Below are 19,868 nucleotides of genomic sequence, written 5' to 3'. Positions count from 1 at the left end.
CCTCCCTCCTCCCTCCCTTCCTTCCTTCCTCCCTCCCTCCCTCCCTCCCTCCCTCCCTCCCTTCCTTCCTTCTTCTTCCTCTCCCTCCATCCCTTGCCCGCCCCCTCTCTTTCTCTCAGAATAAAATATTCAATAAGTGGAAGAAAAGGGAGGGTGATTATTGATTATTGGTCTCAAAGACTAAAGTAGTCATGCGGATTAAAAAACGTTTTTAAGGATCTTAACCATTCAGTTGTTTCTTCTTTATAATTGTAGGTTTAATTTCTCATACTATTTCAGATCACGGTGAGAACAATAGCCCAGAAAACGGAAGTCCTTTACGCTCCCTCCCAACTGTAACACACTGTGTGATTTTAGGCAAATTTACCTTGTACCCTTTTCTACTTTTAGCGAAGGAGAAGTGTTCATCCTTATCTTGGTGGTAGAAGATCTGTGAAAATGTAATTGAACCAAATCGATTAATTTAAACAAATAAGTGCTAGACATTGTGCTAGACATGGGGGAGTGGAGGAGAAGAGCTTAATGGTAGCAAATCAGTTATTTCAGCAAATGTTTCCAAGCACATGTTGAGTGCAGATAAGTTGCTAGGAGCTTTTGAGGGTTCACTATCTTGTCAAATTCAATATTAGTGTAATTGTCTGTAGACTTGAATTGGATTTTCTTACTGCTGTGGTTTCGATGAAGGCCAGGATTTGTTAGGCAGATGCGGGCGGAAAGCCCACATAGCCTTTTCTCTGCTCACTGCCTGGCGAGTGTCTCCTGCCCACATTGCAGACTGATTCTAGGACAGCGGTTCTCAACCTGCGGGTCGCGACCCCTTTGGCGGTCAAAGGACCCTTTCACAGGGGTCGCCTAAGACCATCCTGCATATCAGATATTTACATGATGGTTCATAACAGTAGCAACATTACAGTTATGAAGTAGCAATGAAAATAATTTTATGGCTGGGTCACAACATGAGGAACTGTATTTAAAGGGCCAGAAGGTTGAGAACCACTGTTCTAGGAGGTGGGTTTTTGCTCTTGAGCCCTCACTGTGGCCCCTTCTCGTTTCAGATACATCTTAGAGAAAGGGGAAGGGGAGGGAGCATAACAAGTGAGCCCCAACACCACCCAAAGAGCAGGCGGGGACTGGAACACAGATGGGTCTCCTGCTTTATGCAGACATGCTGAGATGAGCTGAAGTTTGAAAAAATAACTTAGAAGGCGGAAATCATTGTATAAGTGCTGGCAACCCTTTTTATTGCTTGTAAAAGTCACTCCTACTCTTTTTTTGTATCTCAAGTTCTGCCTCCCCCCCGCCCCCCACCCAACTCCCTTAAATTTTGATTACTCCAAAGTATGTGTGACCACACAGTAGGAGCATTTGGACCCTTACATCACAATTCCTTGGCCTGAATGAAAGGATGTATGTATAGATTCTCTGAGCTGGGAGCAGGACCCATTTTCCTCCCCTTACACTAGGAGCCTAGGTCTCCATCCATATCACTTTCAAAGAAATAGATTTTATTTCCTCCTATGATGTCTGAGTTACTGCATGTACGGGGGGAAATCAGTTAGAAACTGAATTTTCACAGCTTCTTGCACAGTTACGTTCTTCCTCCAAAGATAAGAAAATTGCATCAACCTTCACTGGTCTCCCATGGCAACTTGTTAAATTAGGTCAAGATGTGGGGGCAGATAACGTGGCTTGAAAGCCTGCCTGTTAGTGGAGTTAAGAATACATCAAATGCGATGCTGGCTTCCGCCGAAATGCACCTTCTTACCTTGCTGTGAACTGCCTATGGTTGTCAAACTGATACAATCAGAAAGCTCCATTTGTCTCTTGTTGGAGGATACATTAGGAACCGCACCTAATGAAGAAAACAATCGGAGGCAGGCGCCCCGTGTTTTCTGGTTAGCTAGCTGATCGACCTAAGCAAAATGCTTTCCGGATTCTTGAAGAAAACAGGCCGCTCTGATGTTTGCTGTCAGGTTCAGTAGGTCTAGAATCACATACTGGATCGTCAACTAGGATTGTCTCTTTCTGTCTCTCCAGTCCCATTTTACAGATGTTGAAACTGAGGCATAAAAAGTGACTTATTCAAGGCCGCCTGATTGCAGCCTGCACAGAATGGCAGCTCCTGGATTGGATCTGAAGTGCCAGACGCCTACGAATTTTGTCTCCATATTAAGGAATGACAGTATGGGTCATGGGTTATAATCTCAGTGACCTCCTCAGAGCAGATCAGGGGCTTTGTTTCCCGATAGTCACTAATTACCACTGTATGTATGTGACTTAGCAGACCGGAGGAGGGGCCAGGGCTAGTTTTTGGCTTTCGTCCAGAGTTATTGGTCTGTAAATCACCTTTATCCAACTCCATTCTGGACTGCCAGGCATTGCCACAGACAAGGAACCCATTCCAGTCCCATCTGGGATGGCTACGGAGCCGACCTGGAATGCTCTTGTTGTCAGCATCCAGGGGTATCCGCCCCCTTTGGGTCGCCATGGTGAGTGCAGTGGTTAGGGTCTCTTTTTCACCCCAGGGTCTGAGGAAAGCTAGGCCCGAAGCCATTCGTGAACTGTAACCGAGTTAGGTTTTATAGCGCAGTGCGAGGTTTGCGACTAGAGAGTCCCCCAGTTTCCTCAAGACTAAACTGGGGGCTCACTGGAATTCAACTTCCAAATATTTTGGCAGGAGACAGAAACAGGTACCGGTCTTGTAGAAAAAGACATCCCGCTGCAGGCCCTCTCCAATCGCTCTGTCCTGAAAGAAGTCTTCTTGCCACTTTGTAAAAGGCCCTGGAGCGAGTTTAAAGTCACACAAGGAGACAGTCCCAACAAGCCCAGAACCTGGGCCTTCTGGCTCGTAGTTGAGCTTTAGGGGTCAGTAACCCTACGCTACTGCTAAAACATGTTCTCGAAAATAAACAACTTGACTGCAGAAGGAAGTCCTTGAAAACCCTTCAATGCAGAATAAAACGGAGACTTGGCAGGGAGCGCTGCCTGGAATCCGTTTTCGGGAGGAAAGCGGGGTTGCACAGTGATCTGGGTGGTGGGCCCAGGCACAAGCCACGCCCGGGAACTCGGGCATGCGCCTAAGTTGCTGATCAGGAAGGGGAGCGGGGTCCCCAAAGAAAATTAGCAGGGCAACGTGGATTTCTACAGGAGAGTAAAAAAATTCTATCCTGAGGAATTCTATCCTGAGGCAGCACTGTTATGAGGGACAGCATACAGCTTTTTAATTTGGGGGTTTATTCCCAGAGCCAACCTGGAAGATAGCCTCTCTGCGGAAAGCTGTAATAATAAAAGCGTAATATGCTAATTAGATCGGACAGCCAAATGACCTTCTGGACGTCCTTCCCGATGAAGCCGTGGCTGTGAGGGCCAAGCCCTTTGCATGAATTTCGTGCATCAGGCTCTAGTGTTGGGATAAGACAGAGTGAACTGACGACAGCCAAGGAGAACCAACTGGTTGACGTGGGCACAGAGCTCAGATGCCCGTTTGTGCAGCCCACGCCTTTCACAGGGATCCCGGGTCCGGCAAGGGAGCTGGCCGCGGGCTTGGGGGAAGCCATCCGTCTCAGCATAGAGCATCCTTGGGCAGCATCTGAGTGGACAGGAGGGAAAGAGCTAGAAATGAGAAAGGCAGCAACAGAGTGTCTCCCCGTTTCTGGCTCAGAGGCCCCTTCCTTGACAGGTGGCAGGAAGCCAGACAGACCCCTGGTCCCGAGTGGAGCTGTGCTGCCAGCCAGCGGCCCAGGAGCCGGGGGGTTCCGGTCCTCTGCGCTGTTTGGGGGTAGGTCCTGAGGCGGGGCGTGCAGTGATGTGGGGGTCTCCCTGGAGAAATGGGCTACCCTGCTGCTCAGTGATGGGGTCGGTGGGGAAAACTCCTGGCAAGATCTGACCCGGGTGGGAGCAGAAGCCTCCTTCTGTTGCCTGCAGGGCAGTTTCGTGGCTCCTGCTTCCTGATTCACGTTTGGACAGTTTTTCTTCATCATCTGCCACCGGTAGAAAAGGATCACGTGGTCGGGGCCTCACTATTAAGTCTTTTTTTCTAAATGTCTTTAAAAATGTGGAAATCAGAGGTTTCCTGTTTTCCATAGAGTGATGTCCACGTGACACCCGCAGGGTGGGTGTTTACCCGAGCCCACTCTGTCACTTGGGTCTGCCTCTGGCCACCCATGTTGTTTAACCAGAGTTATTCCAGGGGCTGGATCAGTAGGGTTAAGAGTGTGGACTTGGGAGCCAGTCGTCCTGAGCATGTCCTGGCTTTGTCACTGACCAGCTGTGTGATTTTGGATAAGCTAACACTCTGTGCCTCAGTTTTCTCATCTGCAAAATGGGAATAATAATAGTTACTCTCTCCTAGGATGGATGAGAGAATGAAATGAACTAGGTCATGGGACGCACCCACAAATAGTGCTGGTGTATAGGAGAGTTCTCTGGGTGCCGGTTGTTACCACTGTTTTCCATATTATCCTCCAACCTGTTTGTCTTTCCAGGATCAGACGTGCCTTGTGGTTGGAACTATATGTTTTATGTATAGAATTCCAGTCATTGCTGGCACTCTCCTGGGTACAGCAGATATTTAATGTCAGATTAGGTCATTTCTGCTATTGAGCAGAACTCATGTGTGGGAACTCCTGCTGTTTGCTAGACTCTCTCATATCCATTACATTATTTCACCTGTCACCAGGAGCCACATGAGGAAGGTTCTGTTGTTCTCGTTGTACAAATGAGGGAGTTGAAGTTCAGAGGGGGAAAGAGGACTAGCTCACAGTCATACAGCAAACAACAAAGCAGATGCCTTTCAAAGTGTTTCCCAGTGAGGCAATGAGCAGGAACACATCCGATGTCGGCAGTGTATTTGTTTGGGTCTGCGGAGGAGCCGATGTCAACACCTGGTTAGACTTGCTCTAAAAGAAGGAGAGAGCAAGGGAAGGCAGGGGAGCCTCTAGACCGTGCTCAGGTGTGTTACCTGTTAAAGGACAGAGGGAAGGAAGGAGACTGGGGTGGGAAGAGCCTCTAACTGCAGCTCAATCCCTAGGAAGGTCTGGCCAGGCTGGTGGGGAATCCGCTGGTCAAAGTTGCCCAGTGGAGGAGTTCTATGTCTCTCAGAAAGGGCCCATGCCTCCAACCATGCTCAGTCCCTGGCTGGAGCAGACCCTAGCTAGCTTGACCTTGGTGGGGACATGGTGGATCCAGTCAGTTATGCTCCTTGCTGCAAGAGACTCGAGTAGCTCGTTGTCATGGCTGCTATAGGTCGTGTGACCCCCATCCTACCTGACTACCAAACATAGGCTGTCAATCAGGCCAGCCCAGCTCTTCTGTCTGGCTAGTTGTAGAGCAGGACTCAAGACCAAGGCCAATCCCAATGCTCCTGGTGGCCCACAATAAGCTCCAGAAAACAGAGGGTTGTTGATGACAAATAACAAAGTGCATTTCCTGATGTGTGACTCACCTCTCCCTGAGAGATAATGAGAGCGAAAGTTCTCCTATGGTGAGTGCATGTGACAGTTTAAACACCAGACGAGGATGGGACTTGCTTGGCTGGGAAGGTGTGCAGAGGGCACAGCTCTGTGGAGTGTGTGCCCTTCAGAGCCGGGGTGGGCACAGTTTCTGGGAAGGCCTCTCAAAGCTGGGTTCTCGGTCGGGCCCTCTTCACAGGGGTAGGTTAGGACATTTTCAGCTCATCACATGAAGGTGGCACAGAAAAGAAGGTATTTCTTCTGTGACCTCCAGGCTCTTGTCACTGTTAATATTCTCTTTTGCTATTCAACCCCATCTGTCCTCAATGCCTGATACTGGAGGTTTATTCAGAAATCATTTGCTGGATAAATACTTAAAAAATTCAGTGCTGGTTCACCTCCCCGAGAATTGTAAGACGCTGGACCAATCATTTCTCTCATCCTTGAGGTGCTGGGGACACGGCCCCTCGGGTAAAATAAATTCCATAGGCTGTGTTGAGATCGGAGAAAGGCCTGGGCGTCAGCGTTCTCAAGTCCTGTTTTCCAATCCCAATCAGTGAGCGCCTCTTTCCTTCTTCCTCTTACCTGGCTACGTGTAGGGAGACCTTTCCTTCAGTTTCATTGGTTAGAGAAAGCATTGCCTTGGTGTCAAAGAAAATTCTCACCCTGTACCTTCCAATCCAAACCTAAGCCATTTCTGGTGACTTGAAAGAATGGGTTGCCTAGAAGACACCAGGAGGCAAAGCTCTAAGGAAAACCACTTCCTGACTTGAGCTTCGCTGGCTCGCTGTCCAGGTCTGTGTCTGAGGGCAGGTTGAACTTGGTTAGACAGAGCTCTTGGGCTTAGGGGAAAGAGGCAGGTGCATTTGAATACAGGCTGCCCCTTTAAGAGAGAAACAGTCTCCTTTCTCCTCCAGCCACCCCCACACACACGTGTGCTTGAACACATGCAGGTGTGAGGAGCCTGAGCAAAAACAAGGGTCTTTTCTCCACACACTGAAGTGTGTAACTGTCACATTCGCAGGCCCTAGGACAGATGCCACAGTGAGCCTCCCTTACGTCTGTCCCAGGTGGGGCAGCCAGGCCAGCCTGTGACCCACCAGTAGGGCCTGCTACCCAGCCTGCCATGGACATGGATAGCTAGACAGACTTGTGCCTCCCCTTCCATGAATGCTGATGGGGTCTACCTCTGAGCGAAACTGCTGACATTCACGGGGAATGCTGCTGAACTTGGTCAGCCCTCCATAATAATCAGGCAGAGCATGCTTGGCGAGGAGCATGAATGATTAGGGAAGAAAAAGCACATTGGAGGAAAGAGGATCTAAGTCTGTCTGTGGCCAAGATTTCCCCAAACCATAAATGTCTGTCATACTTTCACTTGCAAAGCAGCTTGCATCTGCTCTTTCTGGGCCTACCTACTTTGAGTTAGAGCCAGGACTTCTCGGTTATTCCTAACGCGAGCAGATCTCAACCGGCCGTTCTTATCTGCAGTATTGAGAGCAGTTCACACTCATCTGCTTTCATCTTTTGTATGGTTTTTGGTTTTTTGTGTGCCTCCAACTCTCTCCTTTTTCAAAGTTGCCATATAAAAGGCCGATTTAATTCTTGGAAGAATAATTAAATTTTATCTAGTGCTTTTGCTGTTTTCTTTTGAGTTCTATCTTTTACTTGTCTTGCTTTGAAAAGTCTGCTTTGGAAATATATTTTCTATCGCTTTATTCTTCTCTTTAATTTCATTGTTGTATTTTATATTGTTCCCAACTGTTCTACACTGTAGTAAAAAAATATATATATACATACACATACATATATATGTATACATACATATATATGTATGTATATGTACACATATACATATTCCCTCATGATTTAGACTTAACTTATATCTCTATGAAGTAGGAAGGAGCAGGGACAGTCTAGGAATGGGAACACTAAAGGCCAGAGAGTTGAATCAGTTGCCTAAGCTCGCAGTGAATCAGGGAGAAATTTGGATCAAAGCCGTGGACCACTGACTCCCATTCCGGGCCCTCCCAAAGGCATGGAGCTATTTTAATTCTGTAGGATGCTGTCTGCTATCATCTCAGCCCTCCGCTGCTTAACCTGCTTTATGGTTATTTTTTGATGCTTTCTCCTATCTTTTGGTCTCACGTGTCAGCAAACCATAGACTTGGCATCAGAGGGTGGTTTTCATGGCTTGTAGAGCTGTTTTCTAACTTGTTTTTATTGTTGGATGCTGGTTAGAACACCACTATGTTAATGGTTTTTCAGGTACCTGTAGCAATGTCTGTTTTTTGTGGTTCTGAGTTGAATTTTTAGAGCTTCTATCCCCAATTGCTGCCCTTGCGTGACTAGCCATTGATAAGGGATCAGATGTAGAGGACACATTGACTGTATAGTGAGTCATTAAACCAAGGCCTGTTGGCTCATTGTAGAATGTACTGCACATGGACCATGTTAGAGCTGAGATGAGACTGGGTCGGGGTAGGGGCAAAGGAAAGGCACAGTATCAAGCAGTCCTGCCCTTCCTTTTCTTTAAAAAAATCTCCCCCGTCCTTTGGTTGCCAGACAATCCAGCAATAAGATCCCTTGACTTTTCCAGTCCCAGACAGAAGGTTTGTACAGCTTCAGACGGAGTTGGGTCCACAGGGCAAGAAGCTGCCAGGATGTTTTCTGTTGGATTTGTCAGTAAACTTCATTCAACAAGGACTTAATGGACATGGAGAGATTTGGGAAATTTCTTGTGAACGATCATTTAGAAGGGGGTTGACAGAAAGGGGGTGATGCTTAGACTCTGGGGTCACCCGCCCCACCCTCAGAGTTGGGAGCTCCGACAGTGAGTAGCATGAGAAGAAGACACACTGATGAACACGTGGGTGGGTCATTTCTGGAGTTGAGTGTTCTGTTTTCGCCACCATCGTTTGGCTGTGGGTAGACACCTGGGTGGCAGGGAGGGGCAGCCAGGCCCGTTCCCCTGCTGCAGGAGCACCTGGCAGATGTGTGCTCTCAGGGTAGAGGCAGCCCTGTTGCAAGGGTGACCAACCATGAGAGTTTCATAGGTTAAAATAAACGTGGTGTTTGATTTGACTTTGAGAGTCAAGCTGAAGAGATTAGCTTCTCAAAGTAGCAAATGAATCCCCAAAGGACAGGAGGTGTGGTAGTTTTTATTTGGGGGAACGTGTTGATGAAACGTAGCCTGGAGTCACCCCTGCTGTTTGGTCCCAAATATAGTTTTAAGAGAGAGAAGCAATTTGAGTAGCTTTTTAAGTCCTAACACCTTTTTCGGGGGGGGGGGGTTATTGTAGTCTACAGTTCAGTATATGCTTATTGGGCACATGTCATGGTATGGTAAGCTTTGGTATATGTTTGTAGGGAGCGGATAAATGGAGTCATTGAACAGCAAACAGCTTTTGTTGTTGTTGTTAATCCTCACCTGAGGATATTTTCCCATTGATTTTTAGAGAGAGGGAAAGCAGAGAGAAACATCAGTGTAAGAGAAACACATTGATTGGTTGCCTCCTTCTTGCATGAGTTCTGACCACGGTCCGGGCTGGGGAGGAGTGTGTGCCCTTGACCGGAATTGAGCCCGGGACCCTTTGGTCTGCAGGTCGACGCTCTATCCACTGAGCCACACCAGCTAGGGCAGCAAATAGCTTTTTAATGGTTGGTGTCTGTTGGAGAGGCACCGTTCTAGGCTTTGCATGTGAGCCCTTGAGCATATATTCTAGCAGTGAGGGGTGGGCGTAGAGCAAGCGGTCAGGTTGGTCTTGTAAGCAAACCGCAGTGGGAGGAAGCCCACCAGAGTGACTGCCCTGAGCTCACCTCCCTCTGTGTGGAAGTCAGCTCTCCCGTGTGCCAAGCACTAGGGCACAGGTGGCAGATGAGAGCTTGCAGTTGAAGTGAGAAGGCAGACCTGCGGCCCCGCCCTGAATTCACTAAGTGTGAGTTCATGGTCAAGGCAGGCAACCTCCGAGCCTGGAACATGAGAGGAGAGATACTGACAAATGACCACCTTATTGTCGAGAGCATCTTGCTAATACTTTTCCTAACCCATTGCTGTATATTTCTTTAAGTTGCCCACTTCTTAGATTCAGAGTATGGGAGCAAAAAAGCAGGGGTTTTTATTTGTTTGTTTGTTTGTTTTGTTTTTTTAATAGCCAACTCTCGTGGAGATGTATTGGCAGGCCTTCCAGTGACTTGATAAGGAGAAGGGACTTAAAATGTAACCAAAATGAGTAGGAATTTACCTGAAGCTTTGCCTTTCGGTGGGGGGGAGGGGGGGGGAGAGAGAGAGACACACACAGAGAGAGAGAGAGAGAGAGAGAGAGAGAGAGAGAGAGAGAGAGAGATAGATTGTGGCCTTGGATTTGAAATGCCTTGAGCGTCCTCTCTGGAGGGAAACATTCTCATGGGATTGGCTGTTGGTCTGGGATGCCTCCAGGTACCCACCTGATATTTCTTCTTCTGAGTTGTATCAAGTGCTTCAAATCAGGACTGTGAATGTTATACTAGGAATTTTCCTTGTACCCAGAACCTAGAAGAACAAAGCAGGCAGGGGAAATCCCCCCTACTGCAGCCAGAGGAAGGGGAGGAGGAGGAAAGGGAGGAGGAGGAGAAGGAGGAGGCAGACGCAGGCTGTGGAGGCGCAGGGAGTTGGGGGTGTGTGTGCGGTGCCCTCCCCCCCAGTTCTTTGGAGAGAGACTTCCTTCTAACAGGGACCCCTCTGTTGTTGTGGCTCAGAGCTGCGACTTGAGAGGCATAGTCTGCCAGTGATGCCACCGGATTCCTGATGCGTGACACCCCGGGCAGCCTGCTGAAGGCCGCCCTTGACTGCCTGGGGCCCCCCAGACAGGGACGCCATTGTGAGTCACATTTAGTCTGTGAGCTCCCTCGGCCCATGACGGGCACTATTCTTAGCACCATTCTCTGCTCCCTGGGACAAAGGTCACCGGGACCCCAGTCTGGTTGGGTGGTTGGCTGACGCTGGGCCCAGGCGTGAGAGGAGGTGCAGGAAGGATGGAGGGGGAGGCTTTGCGAAGTTAGGAGATGTTGGAGCAAGGGTGAGGGATGGAGCCCTTGGGCCCTGGGGACGGACACCCAGCCGCACAGAAACACCCGTGGGCGAGCCTGTCGCTCAGAGTGCTGGCCTCATCCAGTGTTTGCACACGTCTGGGGCACACGAGGCTCCTGGACTTAGATGTTGCTGGGGAGTCTATAGAGTTAGTGTGCATCCCCAGCCCAGATCTCCCTCCAAGCTGTGGGCCTCCAGGTGGCCCCGGATCGCCTTCCCAACCTGAAGTGAGGGCGACACATTGTGGAAACAGGCTCCTGTGTCAGGCTGTCCACTGTCCAAGCCCACCCTGGGGCCTTCTTGCTGGGGGAATATTTTATGTTCTTCTTGTTCCTGCTGCTCCCACAGCTAAGAGGCCATTCAGGGCTCAGCACACGTACTGGAAAGGACTCAGGACCACGGATTCCCCTGTTGGTACCACGTGGGCTTTCTGGAGGGTAGGGAGTGGCCTGCAGGAAGCCCAGGCGGAGAGCCCTGGGTGCCCCTCCACTCCAGGTGGCTCACAGGGGTTTTCCTCAAGGCCTGGGGGGAGGAGGCAGCCGACCACCCCTGTGCTGACTTCGTTACTGTGGAGCTGAGCAGCCGACCGTCCCCTCCATGTCCTGTGCTTGCTTCAGGCATCTCCTCTCCTGCCTCTGGTCCCTCTTCCCTTTGGTGTCAATAGAAGAAAAGACTAGAGCTCCCGAATGTCACAGTGTGATGTTCTTTATGAACAAAGGTGTGAACTCAGTGAAGAAAACCTCCTGCAGACAGGGCCTCACCCTGGCCCCGACCCTGTGTGCAGACACCAGGGCTCGGCTCTACAGAGCGGGGCTGGGGCCGGGCAGATGCTGCCCAGGTGAACACCTCAGTCCAGGGAATGGCACAGGCAGGACGACCAGCCACAGGCCCTCCTCTGTCTGCGACCCTGCCTCTAGGAGCTGTCTCCCAGACGGGAACTAGTCCCCTCTCTACATTAAGGCTGCCCAGCCCAGAGGTGGCATGCGGGCTCCTGGGCCCTACCCTCCTGGACTTGGACTTGCCCGGGTAGAAGCCGGTACTTCCTTCCCTTTTCTCTGCTTGGTATCACTAGCCCTCTCCTTCCCAAAGGGATTTTAAGATAAATCATGTGAGGGAGCTTTTAAGGTAAACGGTGGGAGGGAGAATGAATGACATGAACGGCTTGCACAGGGGACCTAACCAATTGGACGGGAAGTGTCACCCGTGGAGGTGGACGCCAAGGTCCCTGGCTGTCCTTCGTCCTGTGGCTGCTGGGGGAGGTGAGGAAGAGAAGGTGTTTTCTAAAAACTGATTTAAGAACCTGGCAGAGTGCAGGTGTTTTTTTAAAAGTGGGTCCTTTTATCCCTTGGATTCGTGTGACCAGGCAGGCCAATTCGACGTCAGCCTCCAGGTGGTCTTCTCTGGGTTGGACATGGTATGGAGCTAAGAATGTGGGGGTCAGACTGCGTGGGTTCCATCACGGCCACTCCACTTCTGTTGTGAGTGGCGTTGGCCAACGCCGGTGGGCACGCCGCACGGTTTTCTGTGCTGTAACGTGGGAAGAACAAACACGTTCACAGTAGCAGCTAACCATGGAGTTACTGTGAGGAGTAAGTGAGAAGGGTATAAGCATCAACACAGTGTCCGGTGCATAGTAGGTGTGCACGAAATCATAGCACTTAAGAGCATTGCAGCTCCTCCCTCTGTCTTATGTCTGTGGTCTGGGGACCTGACTCAGATGAGGACAGCAGACTCCAGGGCTCATTTACATAAATTTGGGGCAGTTGATTTTTCTCTCTCTGTCTCTCCTCGGGGGATCCTGGTGGATGTATAGTCATTTTGCACTTCATCAGGAAGCCTATTATATCACAAGGGGTTTTGTGGCTGCTTTTTTTTTTCTATCAGAAATCCCGTAGCATCTCTCAATAGAAATCTGTTTTCTTACACCTTCTGCCCGCCAGAGTGGCTTTTCAGTGGGTTCCTCACATAATGTTGCCTTTAGTCCCATGAGCCCAGGTAGGGAGTAGTAGCTGGTGACTTTAACTCAACTTATAAGAAATATGCAAATGTGTGTGAGTGGCCCACCCAGTGGTTTTTCAAGGAGGGGTGGAGACGGAGGAGGATAAGGCTTAAGTCGTCCAGCACTCAGGGCTGTGTTTTCTAAAGTTCATTTGTTTTGTAGGCATTTGCTGAATCGTTTCATTCTGGGGTACGTGTAGGGTATTTCTTGCATGAAGGTTTCAAAGAGCTCAAGGTGCATTTTTGAAGGAGGACGCAGTGATATTTCATGTGCCCTGTTTCACGTGGGGTGTGCAGGGGAGGAGCGCTGGGCCCACCACGAGGAAGCAGTTACTGAAGGAGCGCTTCCCAGATGGCAGATCACAGCGCAGAGCAGTCACTGCTTCCTCACAGGTGTCTGGCCAGGTGGCCCTGTGCCTGGAGTCTGACGGGCTGGACACTGGACCCAGAAGCACCGTTTTCTAACTGTGCTCGGAGCAAAGTCACGTGACTTTTCTGAGCTCCTTTTTCACAGATAGAATGGGAACAGCAAGGCCACTGCGCTTCACATACAGAGGAGTGGGCAGTGGACTTTAGGAGCGAGCGACGTGATGCATACGCATGGGCCTTATAGACGTGAAAGGTAGAAGAAGAGGTTACCCTGATCGATCATAGAGGACATTTCCCTTTTAGATGGAGAGGGAACCAACCTGAAGCTGGTGTTTTATTGGGTCTCAGTTTACTTTGGATCAGACACATTTGAAACTCAGGTTAAGGGTTAGAAGTTTAAAAAGTCAGGTTTTACGATGTGAGTCGGAGCATCCCCGGCCTCCTTCATCTGCATGGGCCGGGTGCTCTCAGTCCTGCCCTGGCTTCTGAGATGGTGTGCAGGGCACAAGCAGCAGGCCTGTTGAACCAGTGTTTCTCTCTCTGGTGCACTCATGAGGCATAGGAATCAGTCAACATTGTCCTTTCTTTTTAAGATTTTCAAAATTGGTTTTTAGAGAGAGAGGAAGGGAGAGGGAAAGAGAGGGAAAGAGAGAGAATGTGAGAGCGAAACATAACATCCATCTGATGGGTCCAGCACACCCCCCCCAGCCCCCAACTGAGGATTGAGCTTGAAATCCAGGCATATTCCCGAGTGCATGGGATGACACCCAATTAACTGGGCCACAATGCTCAGGGCAGCATGGTCATTTCTGAATAAAAAGTTATCCTAATGCCGAAACCGGTTTGGCTCAGTGGATAGAGCGTCGGCCTAGATAAATTGACATTCAGAGTATGCCAGGCCTTCCAGAACTACAATAATAGCAGTGTTGTTGGCTAAGACAAGACAATGTGTGTGTGTGCAAGTGTGTGTGTGTAAATTAGAATATACTGGACCCAGGAAGAATTTAATAGTCGTCACCTGACCTTCGAGGATTTCTGGGTGGCAAGTTGATGACTTGATTCTTTCCTCTCTCTGTTTGGATGCTTGCCTATGTGTGACCTGGGAGGACAGGATGGTGCTGGAGAGGAATATGGTGACCCAACTAAGTCCTTGTTACATAAGCCTAAGATCTTCCCTCTTGCAAATCAGGGGCCAAAGGCTCCCTCTAGAGAGGAGTGCTTATGAGGTTTGACTTCCGATTGGAACTCGAAATGGGCATTCCTTGGTTAATACCTTTTTTTTTTACTTCTTGAGGCAAAATGACTTAATTGTAAAGGCACAAAGAACCACGCTGCCTCAGAGGATGGAGTCAGTGTGTTCTTTCTAGAGTCTGCTTAGCAAGAAATGTGGCCTGACCCTTCAGCCATTCAACAGAAGGCAGTTGCTCTATTGTCTTGTGTTTTTCTTCTCCTTTGGATGGGAGCGTCTTCCCCTTCTCCGTCTGTGTGAGCTGTAGCGCCTCCTCCCTGTGTCCTGTGTGTTGCCTGCCTTTTCTCCTGGCTGCATGGACAGGGGAGAGGGAGAGCTGGGTCCTGGGATCCGGGGCTGAGAGGGCTGGGCCTCTGGAGTAATGAGTCAATGCCTTGTGTTCCAGGCAGTGGACCGATCCAGCTGTGGCAGTTTCTTCTGGAATTACTCACTGATAAGTCCTGCCAGTCTTTTATCAGCTGGACAGGAGATGGCTGGGAATTCAAGCTCTCTGACCCAGATGAGGTAAGGAGGGAAGGAGCCCAGAGTGCTGTGCGAGAGAGAACTCTGGAAGAGGTTGTGTGATACTGAGGACATTTTCTAGGATTCCGATCCCAGCTCTGCCACTTGCTAGCTGTGTGACCTCCTGCAAGTTGCATAGCCCATCTGAGCCTTCGTCTCTTTACTTGGAAAATAGAGAAAATCTCTACATTGCCCATTGTTCTTGGATTGCCTAATAGGATGCACCGGGGTCTCAGGCACATAATCATCCTTCGTAAATATGAGTTGCCTTCTATTACTCAGTCCTTCTCCTGGCCTCACGGCTCTGTGAATCTGAAAGGGCTCAGACAACTCAAGAGGCTTTGGGAAAATGGGTGCAATTTGCTCATTAAGCCATTCTTTGATCCAACAAATGCTTAGTGAGTGGTTGCTCTCTGCCATGCCCAATGCTGAGGATAAACATGGAGAGCCAACCACTCGGTGTGGAGCACCGGAGAAGAATTGTGCCCCAGAACAGAAACCTGCATCCTGTTGATGAAGGGCAGGTGTGGCTACAACTCAGCGCTCCTCCAGCCCCTCACATTCCAAAGCAGGGACATTCTCTCTCTTTAAAAAAAGATATTTTTATTTATTTTAGAAGGAAAGGGCGAGGGAGAGAAAGATAGAAACATCAATGATGAGAGAGAATCATTGCTGGGCTGCCTCCTGCACACCCACACTAGGGATCGAGCCCACAACCTGGGGCATGTGCCCTGACCAGGAATCGAACTGTGACTTCCTGGTTCATAGGTCAATGCTCAACCACTGAGCACCCCTGGCTGGGCCAGGGACATTCTCTAAATTATACAGGGATGGAATAGAGTCTACAGTGTTGCATTCCTTTTTTTTGTAAACTTCATTATGTAGAAGTCCAGGGTCACTATTTTTCATCAACCTAGAATCAGCGGTCCAGCCATCCTTGCCTGACCCTTCAACATTGGAGTTCAGGAGAGATCAGTCAGGAGAATACCCTCCACGTACATGAACCTCTTCCCGGACTGACTTGAACATCATGGGTCATCATGAATGGCTATAGGCATATAAACATGCATATTGGATTATTTTATAGATTTTTAACCCCCCTCCCCCATTTTTAATTTCAGGTGGCCAGGAGATGGGGGAAAAGGAAAAACAAGCCCAAGATGAATTATGAGAAACTGAGCCGTGGCCTCCGCTACTATTATGACAAAAACATCATCCACAAGACAGCGGGCAAGCGCTACGTGTACCGCTTTGTGTGTGACCTGCAGAGCCTCCTGGGGTACACGCCCGAGGAGCTCCACGCCATGCTGGATGTCAAGCCGGACGCCGACGAGTGACGGGCACCTGGGGGACCAGGGAAACTCTGCTGAGACATTTCAAAGACCCACGTCGGTTGGACTCTTACTTTTTAATGGTTATTCTATTTTTAATTTTCCAGACTCATTTTTTTTTTACATTCAGGGGAGGGAGCTAAGTGAACTGCAGCTATAATCAATTATGTGTGGTTGGCAAAGGAGAGCCAGGACTGGTGGGGTGGGTGGGACAAGAAATTCTTGAGCAAATTCGCAGGAGAGAGAGAGAAAGGTCTCCTTAGAAGCTTGAAGAATCTGGCTTGAGGGAGGACTACACGCGTATATCTGTTAATTTTTTAAAAATCATCCATGGGGAAAAAAAAGTGCCTCAAGTGATGAATTTATTAGCATAAGCAATTGAGGCATCAGGTGTCATGAGATGGATGAAGGGCAATTAGTTTGCTTCTGTTTTTAGGTCTGGGCGGGGCCAAAAAGAGGGAGGTGGGATAAGACAGTTTGTTTGGGGAGGGAGTGCCCAAAAACCAAGGACTATTTACCCTTTACTCTACTTTTAAAACAAAGGTGGACTTCCGTGGGGGAAGGACCAAAACTGTTTTTGTGTTGAAATTTATTTTATTAAATTTTGTGCCAGTATTTTTTTTCTTCTTAAAAATCGTCTTAAGCTCTAAGGTGGTCTCAGTATTGCAGTATCATGCAAGGTTGTTTTTATTTGCCAGCTGAGGATTCTGTCACAGCGAAAGGAAACTGTTTATATAGACCCCACTGGAAAGGCAAAGTGCTGTCACCGAGGTCGGACCCCAGATCCGGGTGGCTTTATAGATGGAGGAACAAATGATGCTGATCTGGGGACAAGGGACCTGTGCATGTGAATGTCATCTGTAATTTTTTTAAAAAAATGATCATCACGCCCCTCTACGTATTTGTCGTTAGTGGATTCTCGGGGTTTAGATTTAATGTTGAGCTAAGAAGCATTAAGTCTTGAACTTGAATGTATTTGGCAGCCCTGGGTGGGGAGCACAGTGAATCAGGAGCTGGAAAGGACATCGAGGAGGAAGGTTGACTTGGTTCTTTTCCTATGACTGGGAATCAAAGCTGTGTGCCTGGGCATTACCCCTCGGGTCTTAGGAAGTAAGTCCTGAATGCATGTTATTCCCAACTAACACTTTATCTTTTATGTCTCATCCTCTCAGCCTCCCATACTTCTTGCTCCCCCCCCCCCACACACACACAAACACACACACACATACACACTCTTATTCAGTGCAGAGAAATGTAAAGCTTTCTGATTGGGGAGTGAACGAGTGACAGCAGACATGAGTTGAAGAGCATATGATAAAGCCATTTAGACTCATTGGGTGTTTGGGGCAGTGGAAATTGTGGGTGCCTAGAAGCAAAAGGTGGCTTGGCTGTCTTCCGGAGGAGAAGCGCAAGGCTTTCCTTTGAAGGACTTAGGCTAGTTGAGTGGGATGTCCATCTGGCAAGACCGCGCATGCAGAGCGAACAGTGCAGCTGCTGCTCGGGTCTTGCGCTTGGACCGCTGTCGTGGCACAGGGTAAGTGAAGGCTCATCATGGCAGAAGAGAGGAATGACTAGAAGGCAAAGGAAACATAAGCAAAGGAGCTTGAATGAAGACAATGAGGTGGTCCATGAGATGTGAATATATTTTTAGTTCCCCCATAATTTAAACAACGGAGGCAGCTGTGAAGGGTAATCTGAAAATGGGGTTTGGGGTCGGGGGTTGGGGGAGGACCAACATCTAAGTAATGAAGACAAGTTCCTCTTTCAATCAGAATCCCCACCATGGCCGAGATGCCTGATTAAGAAGGGTGCTGGCCATGGGATGGCTTTGCAGACGGCAGCGAGAGAGGAAGAAGCGGTTAAGGTGGGCTTCTCAGGGCTGGCTTCCCCAGGCTCTAGCTGAGTAACCGGAAGTGCTAACCTCTTCCAGCGCATCTTCAGGAACGTGGATTGTTCACTCCAGGTTCTCTCGCAGACCCTGGCTGTCAGGAACGTAGCTCTGTGACACACGCCCAGGCAGTATCCGCCCAGCTGTGTATTTTGATCTTCTTCCAATTGCAGGTGCCTTAATGAAGCTCTCGAGATGTTTTAGGAGCTGCTCAGGGAGGGTCGGCGGAACTGTTGGACTACATGGTTTTCTCTTAGGTTATTTGATCTTTGTTGGGCACGGGCAAAGGTGTGCGTGCATGTGTAAGTGCCTGTGTGCGTGCATGTGTATGTGTGTGCGTGCGTGCGTGAGTGCATGTGTGCGTGAGTGCATATGTGTGTGTGTTTGCAGACATGCAAAACTGCAGCTGAGATAAAACCTGGGTTTTCTAGGTACACCTCTCCACATTTCAGTCACAGGCGCAGGTAGAACCAAAGGCTGGGCATCAGTCATGGCTTGCTGTTTGCAACCAGGCATACAATCACCTGCCCAACTCATCAACCTTCCCTGTTCCACTGATGCCCAAAACTCCCCTCATGTGAGTGTCTAACCCCCGCAGCCACCCCACAGCAGCTCCGATGTAAGAAAGTGCCTCCCGTGCTCCCCAGCCCGCTTGCTCGCTGGCCGCCTTTCTCTGCAGGTCCACCGTTTTCAGTATTTATAGATAGTTTGTTAGTTAAGACCGCTTTGTTGATCTGGCCAGATGCCTTCTTCTCCTTCTGTCCAAAGGCCAGAGACCATCCCAGGAAGAGTGGTGGGTGGTTTATACACTGGAAATGCAGCAGAATTGTTGCATTTATGCTTTTTTTTTAAAAACACACACACACACACGTTAGCTTCAGAGGAAGGATGGGCAAATCTGGTGTAGCCGGGGGAAACCCTTGTTTTCTTGGAGACGCCTTCACCCACGTCAGCGCTGGCTGTCGGGTTCAGAGTCCCTCTGGTTCCCTTCTCCATGCAGAGGCCCCTGGGGACTTTGGTGCACGGAGCCCTGGTTGGGTGGCGACGGGGATTGGAGGTAGCATTCCAAGATCAGATGTGCTGTTCCTCACTTTGGAAGTGAGCTCTCCGGGTTTTAGAGCATTAACCTGCCTGTCTTCGTGGTGGAAAGGACACCCCCTCTCTTCTAGCCATGCTGTGCATGCTGCTTTCTCCGTTGGGGTCTATATAAATGTGTTAGCTCTTACCTACATTCCAAAGAAGTTTCAAGGAACCATAAGTATATGTATCCAGATACATATATGAAAGATATATATGAAAATGAAACTATCTCTATCAGGAATACTGCCTCAGTTATTGAACTTTTTTTTAAAGAATACTTTTTTTTAAGCTGAGAAATATAGGGGTAAAAAGATGTTATATTGTGTTTGACTATTTTCCAACTTGTATTTTCATATAATTTATATTTTTTAAAAAGCTGAACATTTAAAAGCAAGATGAAAAAAAAAAAAGGAAAAGCAGGTGCTTTTTAAAACTCAGAACTGAGGTAGCTTAGAGATGTAGCCATTTAAGTGTCTGTTTTGTTTTTGTTTTTTTTTAAATGCAAAAAGTTTCTTATGGGGGAGTTTTTGTCTGTATTTTAGTAGCTGATGCTGGCACATCATTTCCCTGAAGAGTTTTTTATATACTGTAGGCTGATTTCATATTGTATTTTAAACTGTGTGAGATTAAAGACAAAGAAAATCCTTTATAACGATGTGGGTGTGGCTTGATTCTTTCCCTGTCCGGTGCCTGTGTGAAGCGGGACAAATGAACCAACCACAGAAGCTCAGGAAGGGATGCAACTAGGTCTTGCTGATCTTGTTAGCTCGGGATCCTTCCGAGTAAAAATGTCCCCATAAAGTGAGAACTGCAATAACAATATAGGGACGTATGATCGATCTCCCATTCCAGTTCTTGAATACACGGTGTTATCTTTCATGAAATGTCCCTGGCCTTATCACACCTCATTTTCTTCACGTCTGAAGGATTTAGG

General features: G+C 48.6%; 1 protein-coding gene across 2 annotated transcripts in view; it reads left to right on the top strand.

The window, feature by feature from the left end:
• Nucleotides 1-19,589, top strand: part of ETS1 (ETS proto-oncogene 1, transcription factor) — a 41,177-nt gene extending 21,588 nt beyond the window's left edge. For both annotated transcript variants that reach the window (XM_023762544.1, XM_006098864.3), the window contains 2 exons: nt 14,520-14,638; nt 15,757-19,589. In XM_023762544.1, coding sequence (XP_023618312.1) covers nt 14,520-14,638; nt 15,757-15,972 — 335 coding nt within the window. In that variant the 3' untranslated portion in view covers nt 15,973-19,589. The remainder of the gene's footprint in view (nt 1-14,519; nt 14,639-15,756) is intronic.
• Nucleotides 19,590-19,868: the final 279 nt, after the last annotated feature.

Source organism: Myotis lucifugus, unplaced genomic scaffold (genome assembly GCF_000147115.1).
Source record: "Myotis lucifugus unplaced genomic scaffold, Myoluc2.0 scaffold_250, whole genome shotgun sequence".
NCBI classification, from domain to species: Eukaryota; Metazoa; Chordata; class Mammalia; order Chiroptera; family Vespertilionidae; genus Myotis; species Myotis lucifugus.
Note: the sequence above shows the minus strand (reverse complement) of the source record. Positions and strands in the feature narration are given on the sequence as shown.